This window comes from Dermacentor silvarum, chromosome 1, assembly GCF_013339745.2.
Source record: "Dermacentor silvarum isolate Dsil-2018 chromosome 1, BIME_Dsil_1.4, whole genome shotgun sequence".
In the NCBI taxonomy this organism is placed as follows: domain Eukaryota; kingdom Metazoa; phylum Arthropoda; class Arachnida; order Ixodida; family Ixodidae; genus Dermacentor; species Dermacentor silvarum.
The window spans coordinates 176,453,529-176,471,280 of NC_051154.1; the positions used below are offsets into that span (position 1 = coordinate 176,453,529).

The 17,752-nt window shown below is 43.9% G+C and overlaps 1 protein-coding gene across 5 annotated transcripts in view; it reads right to left on the reverse strand.

The window, feature by feature from the left end:
• Positions 1-17,752, reverse strand: part of LOC119436439 (rootletin-like) — a 199,970-nt gene that overhangs the window by 14,084 nt on the left and 168,134 nt on the right. For 4 of the 5 annotated variants that reach the window (XM_049657710.1, XM_049657691.1, XM_049657713.1 and 1 more), the window contains 4 exons: positions 12,810-13,253; positions 11,642-11,838; positions 6,044-6,175; positions 4,794-4,877 (listed from right to left, as the gene is read on the reverse strand). In XM_049657710.1, the coding sequence (XP_049513667.1) occupies positions 4,794-4,877; positions 6,044-6,175; positions 11,642-11,838; positions 12,810-13,253 (857 nt within the window). The remainder of the gene's footprint in view (positions 1-4,793; positions 4,878-6,043; positions 6,176-11,641; positions 11,839-12,809; positions 13,254-17,752) is intronic. The other variant, XM_037703285.2, reaches the window with a different exon arrangement.

Here is a 17,752-nt window from a genome sequence, read left to right on the forward strand (position 1 = left end):
AGATGGCATATTTTTGGCTGCTTGCAGTCAGCACAATCTTAGTGAGTCAGCAGAACCAGCGCAGCGCTACATGATACCAAAACCACTTAGACATGAAAGCGCAGTCGGTGCGGGGCTGAGCGCAAACGAAGCTTTTTGATTGCCTCCAGCGTAACATGAATTAGTTAGTTTTGAGAATCGAATAGAAGTGGACAAGTAGAATTTTCTTCCATGTTAGAATGCAATGTAATCCTCTTTTTATTATTGGCAGAAGAATATACTAGTGCTAAAAATTGTAAAAAGGCACTGTGATGTCATCGGGCTAGTGTTGATATATCCCTTTCGAGTTCTACACATTTGCCTCATTTTCTCTAATACTAAAGCTCTGTCCTTTGTAATATTCATGCCATCGACATTTTTTTTAGCATTACTCTATCACTTGAGCTTGACTTAATATTTGCCTTTAGTGACCATTCAAAGGATGAAACTAGATGAACAAAGTTTTAATTACATCATTTTTTTATTAATCTTGGCTCTGACTGCAAATGATGCAATATGCACTTGCTAGTTATTTCTTTTTTTTTGTAAAAACCCATCTTAGCTACTTGTCACACAGCAAGCAGAACAACTTCCCAGAATATTAGAGAAGTGCTGTTAATGTTTACTTATTCCTATGGCAGAACTTGAGTCATACTGAGTGACAATGGACAAGGCACTTGAGGCACAGGTATTAGCTACAAGGAGCAATCTATTCTAAATCTGTAATAACTGCAAAGTAAGGACCAAAGTTCTATCTTTAACACGTTCTGCTTCACAGAGATACTGTGAAGCAGAACTGGCTTGAAAGAAGCACATGCCAATCCTGCCCATCAATCATTTTGTTTACATGAATATTTTTACACAAGTACTACCGATGAGATGCGTCTCTGCTTCATTTTTCAGTCACACCACAAACACTGATGGAAGCCGACTGATACAGTGTAGACCGCTTATAACGTAAGTCACCCGAGTCGCGAATATCCGCACTATAAGCGGTACCGCACTATAACCAAAGCAACAATTTTCAAGGCCCGCACATATGCAAAACATGTGCACCGAGGTGCCACGCGTATGCGACAGTCGAGGATTGCGGCTAGAACGTTTGGATTCAACTTGCAGTCGAATCTCGTTAATTCAAACCAAATCACGCGGCGGCGCCTCCGACCAGCATTGCTCCGGCACCGCCATAGAGTAAAAGCTTAGGAGAGACCCCTCAATGTCTCGCGCGAATAAAACAAAGAGGAAAAAAAAAAAAGCGCGGTGGAAATTTCACCTTCTCTCAAATGGCAAGGTCGCCGATTCTGTGTTGCGACGGAACATGAGTGTACGTGCCAACGTCTCAGCCACGCGTAGAAAATGGCAGTGAACCCTTCATTCTCCTTTATGCTTCCTCTACTTTCTAGTCACGTGTTGACCTTGCACGCTGCAGCTACGGCACAGAGGGAAGCAGCAGCGCTGTCCCAGGCCGGCCAACGAAACTGCCCACGCCGGCAAACGCCCGCTTCCTGATAACGGCAGAAAACGAAACTTCGGGGAGATGGCGCCAGGCCGGCTGGAGCGGCGGCGCCTGCACGGCGGCGGGCGCGCACGGTGACAGTCGAAAGTGAGGGAGCTACGAGGGAGGGCGAACGGAGCCACCGAAGCGGCGGAGTTGCTGAGGCGAAATCCGCTTCCCTGCCGCCCTCCTCCCTCACATTCCACGGTCTCCGTGTGCCCCCTTCGCCGTGATGTGACGGCGCTGCCCGCTCCCTGAAGGTTTGTTTACTACCGTTATCGTGAAGCGAGCGTTGGCCGGCGTTGGCAGTTTCGTGGTGCTCGCTCGCTATGCGCGCCGTGATATTTCACGACTCGCACTCAAGATTCTGGTTTCAGCCTCACTGGCTGTTCGTTCGCACCACGTGCCCTTCTCCTCCACTTTGTCTCTCTTTCTTCCTCGAGCACTCCTTGGGGCGCCCATTTGAGGGGAGCATTCGCCGTCTTCGCTGACTTCCGTACTCCCAGGCAGCCATACTGTAACCGGTATTTCGCTTCCCGCAACTGCACTATAAGCGATACGTGTATACATGGAGTGCTATGGGAAAATTAACGGGAGTCTGAAAAGACCGCACTATAAGCGGTTACGTTATAAGTGGTCTATACTGTATAAAGGTAGTTTATATTATAAATGCTAACATCTCATAAATGAAAGTTCAGTGGATATGAAAGTGCACTGCTGAACTCAAAGTCAAGGGTTCGATCCCGGTCGCAGAGGCCACATTTAGTGAAAGAGCCCACTGTCTTGATAAGGATGAAAGTGAAAGGCATATGCTTAGCTGCCTGTGGAAAAAACATTCAGAAGAGTCAACAGTACGTAACTTTTAAAGTAAAGCTTTCTTGAACTACTTTCCCGGGTTTGGCGTGGTTACTGTCCACTGGGTCACTCAGTATCACAGCACAAGAAATACAGAATTCTTAAATGTAGCTAGACGTATGTCGTACTTCTCTGTACATATACCTGCCATCGCCCTTCTTCCCTCAACAAGCACCATACATTGCCTTCGTTCTTTTGACATCGCTGCATAGACGTCTCACACTGGGCATCCGCCTGATTTGGTGTTTTCATTTCGGCATGGCTTGCGAGCGGTGTGTCAGGTGTATCATAAAAATTGCATGATATTAAAGATATCACCTTTGTGATGAATAAATATAAACATTGCATGAGATTGCACAGTGCATAGGATGAAAGTTAATGCAATTGTACGTAGTGCCGCTAGTTGTACAGGATTTAATTACCTACTTCACTAATGCTTCGTTTCAAATTGATTCCAACATGTGTGCTGGATTTGCATCATTTTTTGCAATATTTTTGCACAAAGAGCAAGAAATAAGTTTTGGCCAAAAGTTAATAAATATGTATTTTTGAATTTTTGCAGTTGTACGTCTCCAACATTTACGGTTATGTTAGAAAAACAATTCTGTGGCGATTTAGTGGTAAATGTGAGAGAAATGCATTAGCATTATGTCAAACCTTTGAGGTCCCGGATCCATGATTTAAACCTCGTTCACCACATACACTTTTTTCCACTTTGACATTTCTAATGCTAACGCATGAAAAATCTGACCATTATGTACACAATATGTCACATCGAAAAAGGTAGCTGCACACTACTACAGTATAGACCACTTATAATGTAACCTCTTATAGTGCAGGACCGCATACGATACGGTCTTTTCAGACTCCCGTTAATTTTCCCATAGCACTCTATGTATACACGTATCGCTTATAGTGCAGTTGCGGGACACGAAATACCGGTTACAGTGCGGCTGCCTGTCGTTGCCAGTCTGTAGTGTACTGGGAGCCCCTATATTGTGATGCTGTTTATATTGGCCAGACCGGCAAGTGTGTTAACGCCAGATAAAGGGAACATTGATATACTCTGAAGTGAAGGATCATGCTCTTCTGGTGTCTGACTATCGCAAATGCAGGTGAAAAGCATGTTTCACATGATGCAATTATCCTTGCGACTTTGCACTTGGAGTTGCACTTGATGTTGTATGCCATTGGCCCCTTCATTGGCCCCTTCAGCACCTTCAAAAATTTTTTTTGAAGGTGCTGAACTTCCCTGCAAAATCACACATGCAGCATGAACGGGCAGCAAATATGTAACAATGTGGATCATTAGACAAATCACTGTGGCCTGCCTGCTTGTTTTTTATTTTGGTAGAGTAACGAGTTCAAACTGGAAAAAATGTTTCTCTAGAGCAGTTCCTATTTTGCTTTACATTGTTTTTACGAAAGTGGACTAAATAATCCTGCTCCAAGAATAATTCACTCTTCCACTAGGTGCTTGCAAATGTGAAGATTGCAGCCGTAATCGGTGCTAGTAAATAGCAATATACAAAGTCCACTGTGCTGCAAAATGCACAGTGCAAAATCATTCCGAGCCTTTATTCGAAAGAAATTGATATTGAATGTTGCCACCTTGACAAGATAATGCATGAAATAGTCGAGGCTTACCACATGAAAAAAGAAATTCCTTGTGCATTAGCCAACCATCCTTGCACTTTATGAAAAATAGCCTTTTTACCTAATTAATTATGATGTTGATACTCATGTCTCTCCAGCTGCAGTTTCATCTTTTTGCAGCCTGCTGATAAATATGACTGTTTAAGGCCAGTTTGCATGTAAGTATGCATGTACCATCGCTTTCATAGTTGTTTTTCAAATAAACCTTCACTTGTTGATGAGTGCTCATCCTTTCTAATCCCTCTACGTCTCCGTGTGTTCGTGTTGTTTTCTTCTACCACGTGCAATGTTTACAACCTCACCCAGATTTCACTTCTACAATGTAGTAAACATCGCATGCCACTGTTTTATGTGGAGACAGATCATTTCGGAATGGCAAAACTGTAGCTTGCTCTTTGCTATTACACTGACAACTTATTGCATCCACTTGCATGGACCCAAATGCACAGGTACAATTGACCACATTGCACAGATTTTTGCTTCTGCAGACCTCATAGACCTCTTCATTGTACATAATGCACAACAGCACTTAACTTTTAAAGTGAAGCTTTCTTTACCTACTTTCCTGGGTTTGTCGTGGTTACTATGTGCTGGGTCAGTCAGTATCTCAGCAGATATGTTAATGGCTATACATATGAAGGTTATGTGTGCACCGAGTGATAGTACTAGCGAATGGGTTTATATAACCCAGCGATGCTCCTCTACAGTCATAGGGCAAAAAAAAAAAAAAAATGTTTAGGTACGTTCAGTTCCAAAACTATGCACTCACTGCAATTTCCTCATGTGCACTCTGAAGTTCAGCAGTCTGCTTGATGTCTTTCTCTCGGAGTTTGCACAGTTCCAGCTGCAGCTGCTTGTGCCGAGAAACAAAAAATATCAGATAATTAGCAAAAATTTAGTAAAAGGTATTACATATGTTAGCTGAAAGGCAGGACCACCTATGTGGTCCATGAAACAACCTCAAAAGCGAGGCTGGCACCCCAGAGGAAAATACTCCTCAAAGGCTCAGATGTCAGTCTGAGCCCAGCAGCAGTACCTATGTAACGCAATAAACAAGTTCTCGTAGATCAGACTCCCGAACCGTTCTTCTGGCCTCAACCAAACAAAGAAGGTGATATCCCTACTGAAGGAGACCTTCGCCAGGTTTGACATATACTTGAGGAGATCGTCAGTGACAACGGCCTACCTTTCAACTTATAAGAATTTAGAGCCTTCTTGAAAAGTTGGGGTATCATCTACAAATTAAGCTCACCGCATTACCCATGGTCGAACAGAGTCAGCGAGCGATTTGTCCAGACTGTCAAGAACAGCCTTGAAAAAATCTGTGAAGGACGGAAAAGATGCAGATTTTTGCTTCTGCAGCTCTAAAGCCCTAAAGCATCTTTCTCTGGTTCTTCTCTAGTTGAGAAGCACCCCGATGGACAACGTGCCCTCGCCAACCGAGCTCCTTATGGAAAGACGACTGAAGATTATGGTACCTCTTTCACCTCAGCAACTAGAGTCGCATTACGATTGAGATGCAGCAAGAAAGCAGTTTCTCTTTTGGCAGCAACATGAACACAAATACAGTGCTTCAGCAAGGGTAAGAAGTGTTGTTCTACTGAACCACAAAGAGACACCTGATCTAATCTGCCAGGCTGAACCACAACCGCCGATCGTATATCATCATAACTAAAGACGGCTCCACATACTGACGCAACAGTTTTCACATCAAACCAGTCAGAGGTTACTTCGGTGTAAGTGCCACGGAAGACTACTACCCACCGACTGAAGATACCCCGATGAAATGCCTGATGACACGCACAATAGGCACCGTCCTACACTCAACCACCACACAGCGCCCAAGCATTTTCGACTCCATTGTATATTAGCAGGAGTGGAAGACAAATCAAACTGCCCTTAACTTATATAAATTAATTGCCTGAAAATTGAACAAGCACAGAGCAAAAAACACTGGAATGGTGGTGGCACTCTTCAAACAAACATCTGACATGTGTTATATAATAATGCACAAGTCACCTCAAATGCGCTTTGCTCTGGCACTGGGGCAATGGTGAAGCTGCAAATCAATCTGAAGCTATCAGTGAGGCAACCTTTGATGGTCTGGCATCCCTTTTCAGCATCCTCGAGCAGGCTCTTGCATTCTGGAGGCTGCAACAAGTAAAATACAAAATTAAGCAAAACAATGTGGCTACTAAAGAAACAACACACATTTTTATGAGTGAGTATTTAAAATGCTAAATTTATAGTCACTGGCCCAACAAATGTGCCAGTGACTCTCTGTTCCAAAATATCTTAACTGTGAACAAACATCCACCTTAACACTTGCCGTACCACGCCCATTGGGCATCGTTAGGCAGCTATTGATGGTTTGAAATGCCGCTTTCAAGAGCTCCTGCGCCGCTTAAAGACACACTGCGCCATCAGACGTGAAGGGGAACTATATTTTTGTTTTCTAAGCAGTTCGCTTTTTTCCCACCAGATGGTAATTTTTGAACGTGCTCCAAAGTTTCGCGATCGTCAAAGCAGAAAGCAAAAATGGCCGCCTCCAAGAGAGGCGCGCATGCGTGGAAAAGATTGCAAATCTCGTGATTTCACTGCGTCTGTGGCTGATTTTATCGATGGATTGAGCAGAAGCGTGTCTGAGGATGGTGCTTTTTCGTCGGACTTTGTCTCTGCGAGCGACGACGACGCAAACCAGCCCAGAACAACGGCGGCCGTAGCCCGGCACGCCCAACTGTACTGCTTGCAGTTAAATTTTTGTAGTGGAACACCTGTCCAATGAAAAAGTTAGATTTTTTCGGAGATAGTGCCTATTAGATGGCAATACATTTTGTTATATCTCATAATTTTCGTTACATTTTTGTCTTAGTATATACAAGCGTGTCTTTACAAACTTTGTTCAATTTTATCCCACATCTTGATTCTGGCAATTTATCTTTTTTTATGACATATCTCGTTACTAAAGCTTTGATGCGTTAAAAGTGCATTCATTCTGCTTTTTGTTTATGTGTTACATAAAATATTGAGTGCAGTAGTTCCTTCAGAAAAAAAAAAAAATCTGGCGTAACCTACAAAAAACACCTATTTCCCCCATGGTAGGGAAAAAGCTGAAGCACATAATTCTTTAATCAACGCAAAGCTTCCTCTATCTTCCTCCTCATGGTTTTGCATGTCTGCTTGGTCAGTTCCTCACGGAGGAAGCGGGCAGACCCCGGAGGCAATGTAACAGTAAACTAGGCTGATCCTGGAGAAAGTATAACAGTAAAGTGGGCTGATCCTGACGATAGTGTAATGAAAACTGGGCTGATCCCAACAATGGTGTAATAAAACCTGGGCCGATTCCAGAGAAAAATACACGGTTGCAAAGGTCACGTAGGTCGTGGGGTGGGAGTCTCCGTGGTATTGGGGTTGCATGGGTGGGAGGACATGGGTAAAGCTGAACATATAAAACACTCATTGTGAAACTGTGTGTGGCATTTGCACCTGTGCCATGGGACCGAAGCACATTCTTAAAGCCAAGAAGACGAAAATCTTGATGGGCACGCATGTGTTTGCTCCAAAGCCAAGCGACAAAAAGCTTCTGTGATGGGAGAACGTGGCAGGCTCTGGCATCATGTCTCTTTGCATAGCATTCAATTGCAACATTCCAACATAGCTTTGCTTAAGAAGATTCCAACAAGTCGTTACAACTCTTTAGTCCAGTAAAACCTTGTTACTTTGACCCTTGTTAATTCAGAGAATCTGATAATTTGGACTCATCCTCTGGTCCCAGCAGGCGTAGGCATTATTTAATGGAATCAAACTCTCATTAATTCGGATGTATTTGGCCACACACCGGTTAATTCGGACAACTCATGGAGCTCGGCGTATGCAGAGTGCTACAAATGTACGACGCAAATAAGCAAAAGCAGCGCTAGTGTCCAATTGAAACGAAGCGGCGGAGTCCGCATTGCCATTGTCATCAGCGGAAATCGTACATGAACAGGAACACCAGAATGCTTCATGCCTATTTGTGCCGTTATAGCCTTCATTCTTGTGTTTACCGCTGCGCATAACACTGCGTCGGCCACGTGCCTACAGAACTGCATCGTCGCCGTCTATGATCGCATCGATAGTGGCTGCAGTTTCATCCACAGCGCTTGTGGCAAACAGTGGTTTCGTTTTGACTCAGTGCAATGACTACGCATGCAATGTCACAAACACGTATGACAGAAGATGTTGGAAAAAGCGTCAGCGAAACTACTATGAACGGACGATCTGTTGGCGACCAGCTCACTGGCGAAAAAATAATCGGGATGTGTGCGTCGTAGTGAAAAGCGATTCTTGGACTGAACGTGCGTATTGGACTGTGGCCACACTGTGAAAGAAGGCCTTTGCCGCTGCGAGCGCTAATCAGTCACGAGATGACAAGAATTGCAGCTTCCGCAGTGCTCTTGTGCAAAATAGAAATAGGATTTGATGATTTATTCAGTAAATAAAAGTGTGTCAACCTTGTGATGCCCAACGTATCATATATGCTGCGCTGAGTTTCATGCCTCAAAATGCTGACTGAAGTGCGGAAAATCTAATACAAAGCCCATAGTTGCATTTTTAACATGCTGGAGTGAAGTTTTAGCAGTGGACAGTGTACCTAACCATTTGCTAATTAATTTGCTAATTAATTAGTACAGTAATTAAGTTATAATTGAAAAACATTTCTTTTTTTTTTCTTCTACTTATGTACTCTTCATGACCAGAAATAAATGTCAACAATTTGTTCCAATTTTTCTTGATGTGGAACTGTGTTTGGGCATTACAGGGTTAAGGTAATAAGCACTTGTTTATCATTTTTCTAATACCCTCGATAATTCGACATTCAATTAATTCAGACATTTTCTTTCGGTCCCGTAATATCCTAATTAACGAAGTTTTGCTGTACAGTATAGACCACTTATAACATAACCGCTTATAGTGCAAGACCGGATATAACACGGCCTTTTCAGACTCCTGTTAATTTTCCCATAGCACTCTATGTATACGCGTACTGCTTATAGCGCAGTTGTGGGAGACGAAATACCAGTTACAGTGCAGCTGCCTGGAAGTTCGGCAGTCCACCGAGACGGCGAATGCTCCCCTCAAACCGCAGGTGTACTCCGACGCAACGCACGTCGAGCTCCACGGCATCATGGTGGCCGAACAATCGGCGTCTATACTTCAACGAAATGACGCAACCGGTGTGTCTGGTGCCATCGGGCGCATTCTAACATTGCTAGCACGTGAATAGCTCCGTTCCTATTTTTCCTCGCGCAGAGCGGGCAGAATGACGTAATGGCGGGAGTGCATGAAAGCGCGTCCTCTGCCACGGCTCTCTGCGCATTAACAAGCATGGTGTCACACGCGCACAAGCAAACATGAACACATCTCACTTGATGACCGCGGAAACTCGCTGTCAAGACGCTATAGTGAGGAAGCGTGGCAGCAGCAGCGAGCGAATTGACCTTCATTCTGCGTCTCGCATCAACGCGAACTAAGCCACGAAAACTTGGCGCATGGCGGACTGTGCTGTCTTTACGGCGCAGCATCAGCTACACACATGGCGAGAGCCACGAAGTTTCTATGTTGCTTCGGCTGAAAAAGTGCGAAGTTCGAAATGTAGACTGCCATGGCAAATCATTATGATCAACGACATAAACGAACCATGATCTCCTGATAGCGACATAGTAATCATCAACTCTTTGCAACTTTGCATGGAAGCGATGCATCGTGCCGCGTTCAGCAACGATAAGATAGCAACACATAAGCTGCCATTGGTCCAAATTGTCCTAGTAGGCGTAATGCACGTGGTGCCACATGGAGAACTGTGCAAAAACGAGTGCGTCGCCGTCGTGACCTCAAAGGTTTCAAGCAGTGCGGCATAGAGAACTTCACAAAGAATGCCCCCGCCGTGGCCTCGAAGATAGCACCGGTGTGCATGCCAGTGCTATCTCGTAGGCCTCCACTGCCATGCACAGGCTGCCTCGCCCTGATACACGCTGGAGACATACCTTGAAAGCATGGTTACCCTAGTATGGTTGAAACAGAGTGACTTTCCTTGTCGTTTTTGAAATCCACGTGCGGCTCACTCATTTCGCCGGTCATATTTTCATTGCATCTGGACAGAAGTGGGGGGTGCACTCTGTGGACCTAGTTCGGTCACACTTCCGTGCTTCGAAACTTTGTGTGCACCCTCCTTTTGCAGCGACCGGGTTTGAAGTATTCTTTGTAAAAGTATGGCACTTTTGGATATTTTCATTATATCTGGATGCAGTTTCAATAGGCAGGGTCAGAAAATCGTAAGTGCAGTGAAATGTGGTCGTTCTAACTGAGAATTTGTTATATCTGGGATCGTTATAAGCGAGTTCGACTGTACTAACATTAGAAGCCTTTAGAAGACTGAGCAGCAGCAGCAGCTGCAGAGTGTGGAAATGGGAGGAGAACAGGGGGGGAGTAGAGCGGTCACCAACATGGCAGCATGGCCAGTTTGGTGCACCGCCAAAAGGCCAACAGCTCACTGGAGTTTTGAACAACTGCATCAATTGGGTTACTAGAAGTGTCAAATGCCGCCATATTTCAGCCTTATCAAATTGACCTTCAGTAAATCTTCATTATAAACTAAACGTGGTTCATTATAGCCATTTAAGAAAATGTTTGCTTTCTTAAAATTATTTTTTTATGAGAACTTCAGGGGAATTCACTTTAGTTATACCTATTTCAATATAACGAGGTTTGACTGCACAGTGGCCAATCAACTTTACAGACTTGCTATTTTATTTAGAGTGTCACGGCACCACCACGTTTCCCAAGAACTAATACTTAATAGTGCCCCAATTCAGACACCATTTATTTTTTTTACAAAATATAAAAAATGTGTTGCTAATATCGCTCTTGTAAATCATGCAACTAGCTGCATTTCTCAGAGTAAGATGTCTAGGCTTTTCGATGCTCTGCTTAACTGCTCAGAAGGCTTTCTGGGTGTCATTTTTGAGTTGTTTAAGCCAGAAGTGTTGTGACATTGAGCACATTATATGTCATCATGTCGCTCCGAAAGTCACTGTACTCAACAAAGACAGTGATTATGTGTGTCCTTGCCTGGCAATGTCTCATCAGAAACTCAAGAGGTGATCATGATCAGAAGTAGTTTGTTGATCTGCCACTGACAAATGGTAAATTTGGCTAAGCTTAGAGGGTGCCAAGAAAAACCTTGCATTTCATCCTAAGAATCTGCCAGGGCTCATGAACGACTGGCAGCATGCAGCTGTGTCACTTAATTGTGACCACCATACTTCGCTGCATTTCTACCACAAGCATCAGACTGTGTGCCTGAGAATGTAGAATGCATAATTAACAAAAAAATTAAAGCAGGCATTATTGCATATGAGAGCAAAGCCAAGCAAAATCCGCATTAGGTTTTCATGGTTAAAATTGCATTTCCCCCATAATTTGGACTGCATGATTTTTCACTCTTCCCTTTGAGAACAAAAATCTTGGTGGGCAACTAACTGAGTCCAACAGTAAATCATTGCCGCCTGGCATACCTCATTAGTGTGTATGCACATTTTACACGTTGAAAAGAAAGTGGAGAAAGCACAAACCAACCTCTGTACAGTCAGAAGCAAAATCAGCAAGAGCATCCAGTGCTTTTTCAACAACGCCTTCTACTCGACGGATCAAGCAGATGCTCTCATCCACCCTCTTCTTAAGCTGTTCATGGTCTGATAACTGAACAATGGCACACATCCGGATTCCAGGCGATGAAAAGCTGCAGGACATTGCAGGAAGTCCACTCTTTGAAGCTGGACAAACAGAAAAGGTGACGACACAGTCATCAAACAGCCTCTCTCCCAATGCTGCAAATTGTTTTGTACCAGTCAGCCCTCATCATTATATGAATCTCAAATAGCAGAGAGATTTCAAGCAACAATTATTTTGCAAGAAATTGACTCTACAGATTGATAAAATTCATAAATGATAAGATGTGCCCCCTGCCCCTTCTCCCAACCCTTATTTTCAGCACAAAATGGACAAAAAAATTTTCAAGTAGGTATTGTGACACTAATTCTGATTATTTATAGCATTCTTCTCACTTCAATGTAACACCTAATTATCACCTCTGCATTTGCAGGTGTCTAGGGAAAACATTTGTGCACAACATACCATCAGGTGTTCACATACCAGATATCCTTCCGAGACTTTAAGACAAGTCATGGACATATCATTATTCGAGTCTGTTCTTATTACCAACTGGTACGTTATGAACATGAAGTTTTTTGTTTAAATACCGCGGTTGTATACAGAAAGCAGAGTGTCCATGTATGCGGAGAAAGTAACAGTTTCACATAGACTTAGAATTTGCCTTTAATGTCCCTTAAAGGTTACTCCCAGCACTATGGCAACTTATTCCTTCTGGTAGTGAAAGAGAAAGTTCGCATCGGTCTGAAGGTTGTATGAAGCTATAAATAAAACCATACAGGTTCCTCAGGAAAGAAGCTTCCAACTGGATTTCATTAGGTCACTTCAACTTATCGTGTATAACGCTTGATTGCTCCACAAGCTCACTCAATAAATATGCCCTCTGCACAAGAATGATTCTTTATGCAATTGATCAAATTTTTTACATGGAAAAGATTGTGCAAACAGCAAGGTATTTCTGGCTGGTTTGGATTATCATTGGGCATTTGAAACACTCTCCGGTTAAAAACTCAAACTTTAAGGGCTACAATGCAAGCCAACTGCCACAGAAAAAAACAAAAAAAACAATGCCTACGAGACTGAGAGTCGGACCGGTCCAGCAGATCTCCAGCTGGGCATGTTGCATTGGCCTTCAGCTTCCATAAAGAAGCATTGTCCTTGCCTTGCTGGCAGGGCTGGCAGTTACCTCCAATGCTGTCGGGGGCCGAGTGCACAGTTGAGAAACTCCAATCAGCCCTCATGCGGTGCTGCCAGTGCTCCTTGAATACTATCATTGAATCAGCATGTGCTGAGTAGAACTCGTGCTCTGGCGTAGGATCCGAATCAATACCCAAGTCGGGAGAGGTATGTTGCGACCTGGACTGGGAAGTGGAATGACGACAGGCACCCAGAGGGGTCACAGGCTGCCTCAAGGAAGAGTCTGGAGTGGCCTGGTGGGGGCTCAATCGAGGAGGCGAGCTGCTGCTAACAGCACTGATGTACCGCAGCGATGCATCTGACGTGTTCGAGTTTCCTGCACCTAGAGAACGTGATCATTTCATATTACCAAGGCATTCACGTTGCATTACAGTCATAAAAGTTCATAAGAAACTGTGGCCGCTCCATTTTCCAGACAATAACTATTGTTTTCTTGAAAAGGCTATGAAATCAAACTGCACGAAATGCCGTTTTATACTGACAGTAGCATAGAATGCAGGATTTCTTTTTATAATAAAAACAGCACAAAAGACGGGACAAAAAAGAGAGACAAATACAAAATGTTGTGTTTGTCTCTCTTGTCTCGTATTTTACTCTGTTTTAAAATGTTACGTAACAACTAGCCCAACAGCAAACTCTCCTGCAGGATTCCTACTGCACGAAGAGCAGTTGGAATCCTGGCACCAGGCATGCTTCAATTTAAAAACCACAAAGCGTGCCATAAAATAATTAAGGGCCCCAATTACTTTTGTTAAATCGTTATTTCTTTACCATGCAAATGTTCTCCTCTTCAAGCAATCCAGCTGAAGTGGCAGAGCTGAGCTATTTGCTGTAGGCAGTTTTATAAAACTTAGTATAGCCCTTAAAAGGTCAGATATAGGCTACCTCCACTCATTAAAATGGCTGCTTTCCTAAGCCACATTAATGCGATTTTCTTGCGTGCCTCAGCTATACATATGCAAAGTTTCACTTTCTCTGTAAGTTCAGTCAAGTATTTGCAAACACTGTTAAAGGGACTCTGAAATTATTGCCAATTGTGTTTGAATACATGCAATAGGTTGTGAGATATATTGATGAAAAGTTTTGAGCATCCTGCACAAGCCTTGAATTACCGTATTTACTCGATTGTAACGCGAGTTTTTTTTTTCCAAATTTTTGCTACCTGAAGTCTATCCTCGCGTTACAATCAAATACTGAAATTCAAGTTGTCTAAAAAGTACAATGATGCACCCAATTCTAATCAACGATTGAAATGTGCGAGTTAAAGCACGCGAGGGACGCGTGCTTTCACGGAGAGAGAACAAACGGCAGAGAGTAAACGCGAGAGCACGGTCTTCCGTCGTGCGAAAAGCCGTGGAGAGATGGGAGGGAGCGGAGGCGACATTTAGCTGCGGCTCCAAATGCGTATTTTGCGACCGGGCGCAAGGGGAACTGGCGACTCAATCTCCCACGCAAAAGTAGGAAAGTCGGAAGGCAGCACGGGAGGAAGGGGGTGTGGCTTCTACTCTGCCGGTAACTCTTTGCGCGGCTGCGGGATGTCGCACGCACCGTATCTTGAAAGCGATCTGCACACGACCCTCCTACATTTCTATGCGCTATGCTTTCACCGCTCAGTTTCCGTTGAAGCGATAGACCGCACGAACCTTTGCTCGCTGCTGCTGCCACGCTTGCTCAAGCCAGTGTTTCGACAGCGGTTGTGTGCAGTCATCGAGTGCGATCTATTCATGTTTGCTTGTGCGCACTGACACAATGCTTGTTAATTCAGTTAGTAAACAAATGTGTCCAAGTTAATGCAGCCGATAAAACTACTATTCTCACTCTGTATAGCTCTCTACTATTTTGCTATCACAATTGATGCTTCGCCTTTCGGGCGATACTGCGACTTTTTTATGCATCCGGTAGTCTCGTGTTACTTTAGCGGTTTTCTTTTATTTTTTAATTTTTGCTGGACGCAACAAAGAGTCACCTCTCACGTTACTTTCGTGGTTTAATTTTTTCTTGATGGTGATGTGTGGCGTTTATTGGCGCAAGGGCCAGCTATGGCCAAAGAGCGCCATGACATATGGTAATAAAATGTTTATGTATTATGAATGAAGTGATTAAATTGAGTTGCTAATGTACATGTTATGTGGCTGTAAAGAGGCCTAAGAACAGGTCGCTGTAAACAGCGTAAAGTAGAATGACAATGATTCATGACAAAATAAAAATGAGCATAAAAGTTTCACTACAAAAAGGTGATATAATAAGTGACATTATACAAGGACTTCTGCCTCCACAGGGCTCTTGAAGTAGAGAGCTGAGAGGCGTGTGGTATAAGAACTTATGTCACTGCGGCTACAGCCTTGAAAGCGAGGTTTTATTTTTTCTTGATGGGCGCAATGAAAAGTCACCCCTCGCGTTACAATCGAGTAAATACGGTAATTTACAGTCAAGCACCTTTATAAAGAAGTGCTCGATACAGGTCACTTTGTTGTAAAGGTTGCGCATCGCACCACCCACAGTATAACTGGGACATAATTATTCCTTCGTTATACAAGTCATTTCTTTGTAGAGGCGTTCAACTGTATAAGTATTGCCCTTCTCTCCTGGTCATAATGATGTCACTTCACATGTTATTGCTTGCCTCTGCCCATCTGACCTCAACTGGGAATTCACAAAACTTCTATTATAAGTTCTGTCTGTGATCAGCCATTGCTCTGGTGATTGTCTTGTTATCACACCAACTGCTACTATGCGTGGCAGATGCTCGAACATCAGCAGATAAGGAGGTGCTCTTATGTAAGATAAAGTTTTGTGAACATGAGCCCAACATGAAGCAGGCGAGCAGTTCCTGCATATCTATTAACATGGCTGCTCAATCAAAACACACAGGTGCAGGCTGCTGTGCCACTCCGAAATGCATGAGTGCGGGCAGGAGAGTGTGTTTACACTCTTACCCGTGTTGGCACTAGTAGTCATACACCACTACAAAACGCCACGTGTGTTTCCAGTATGAAAATGCATGTTGCAGCGTGCGCAAGCTCTTTAGAACGGCGGTATTCATGATGAATCCCTCACATCTTGACATATTTTATTATGCAAAGAATGCTGTGTAATGTGTCCATATAGCGGAATCCCGTCTAGGGCTACCCCAAATTTTGGGCGGACGCTGAATGCTGGCAAGCACGGCTGACTGACATATCTAGACATATCTGTAGGGAAAACAAACCAGGTGGATAGTGTGCTATCTGTTCCGTTTTGCCTTTGAGGACACGAGCATGACCCAACGTTTTGACCATGCGATTGTGCCACAAGGACAGCCCAAAGTCTGGCTTCTGAATGCAAGTGGAGGCCGAAAATATACCCATAAATTGTGAAATGCCTATAAATGATCGTGTCAGACAGCTTTTAAGTCATTTTAACAAGAATATAAGATTAACTTGTTATAAGCCCACAGACAAGGTAATGTGCACGAAAGCATGAGAAACACGAAAGCATGAGAGCTGGCAGTCACAAATAATATATGTGTCCGCTGCACTAAGTCAGTTTCAGAGTAGAAAAACAGCTGTGATTAGACAGTACTGCTTCAATTCTAGAACATCTCTATGCACAGCCAAATTAGTGAAATCAATTTAGCTGCTTTACACATGTTGTAAACTGGCAAAACATCCCCGAGAATGTGTTCACTCCGCAACAACGCTACTGCTCCGCTACCTTCAGCCTGTGGCACCACGAGCTGCGCCAGAAAGTGCAACCCATGCTCCCAGCGATTTCGGCGCACGCAACAGGCTGCACTTTGTGTGTTTTGATCAAGCGGCCATGCTGTTATTGTCAAAACAGCAGTGTGTAAATGTTCTTTTAAAGGTATAGTTCAGAAGACATGAGTGCTGCATGCCATCCTTTGCCTCTTGGGTACCATTATGATCGCCAACTAAATGCGAAAAACTCATTGGAACATGTGGGGATCACTTCAGCAGGCAAGAGCTACTAAAGGCTCAGCAGAGAGATCCATTTTGTTGCCAAATCATTGACGGGCTTGAAGAGCCGAGCTCCCCAGAGGAGAGGGGTGGCAATGCTGTCAGGCGCACACGGACAGCTTGTATTGCTGTTGGCGCCGAGTGCAACACAGCTGGTACTGTTACAGGCACGTTGAATACGCGTCGTACTTGACGCCAATGGAGTTCTGCGCTATATCCCCTCTAAGGAGGCTCCCCAGGAGTCTTTCAAGGTGTTGATACCCTGAAGTCTAAGGAAAGCCACCATGAGCTTTTTTTCATGACTTGCCTTTGGCCGGACATGTGAATGGCCTTAAAGGGCCCCTCCCCAAGTCTGGCCATTTTGAGCTGACAAGCACAAGCGCAGTGCATACAATGTGCCCTAACGATTGTATCTGCTAAGTATTACATCCCTATGTGCTGCGGAAAGAGCTTAAATTTCAAACCAAACGCCATTTGCCCTTCTCCTCCCGGGCGCCGCGCTCCCAGCCAGAGAGTCGACGCGCAAGTGCACTTATGTACATGGCAGTGTTGTGACGTCGCTCTTAGTGACACGAGACTTCGAGAATTATTCAAGGCAACATCAGTTAATATTTGTTTAATTTGTTGCTTCAATAGATGAATGAAAGTTTAGAGAAATAATAAAACATACAAACTGAATCTTGGCATGTTTTTGTTTCACTTCATACTGTAGCAAGAGAGATGTAATTCCGTTTCATCTGCTTGTTCTCATGTCGTGCAGTCGCGCGCACAGAGAACGAAACTATTTCATTTTCTACCGTGTTCCAGCACCGCAATCGTGCTCTTTTATCTTCTCACGCCTGCCTCTTTGCTCGTGATTGGGGCA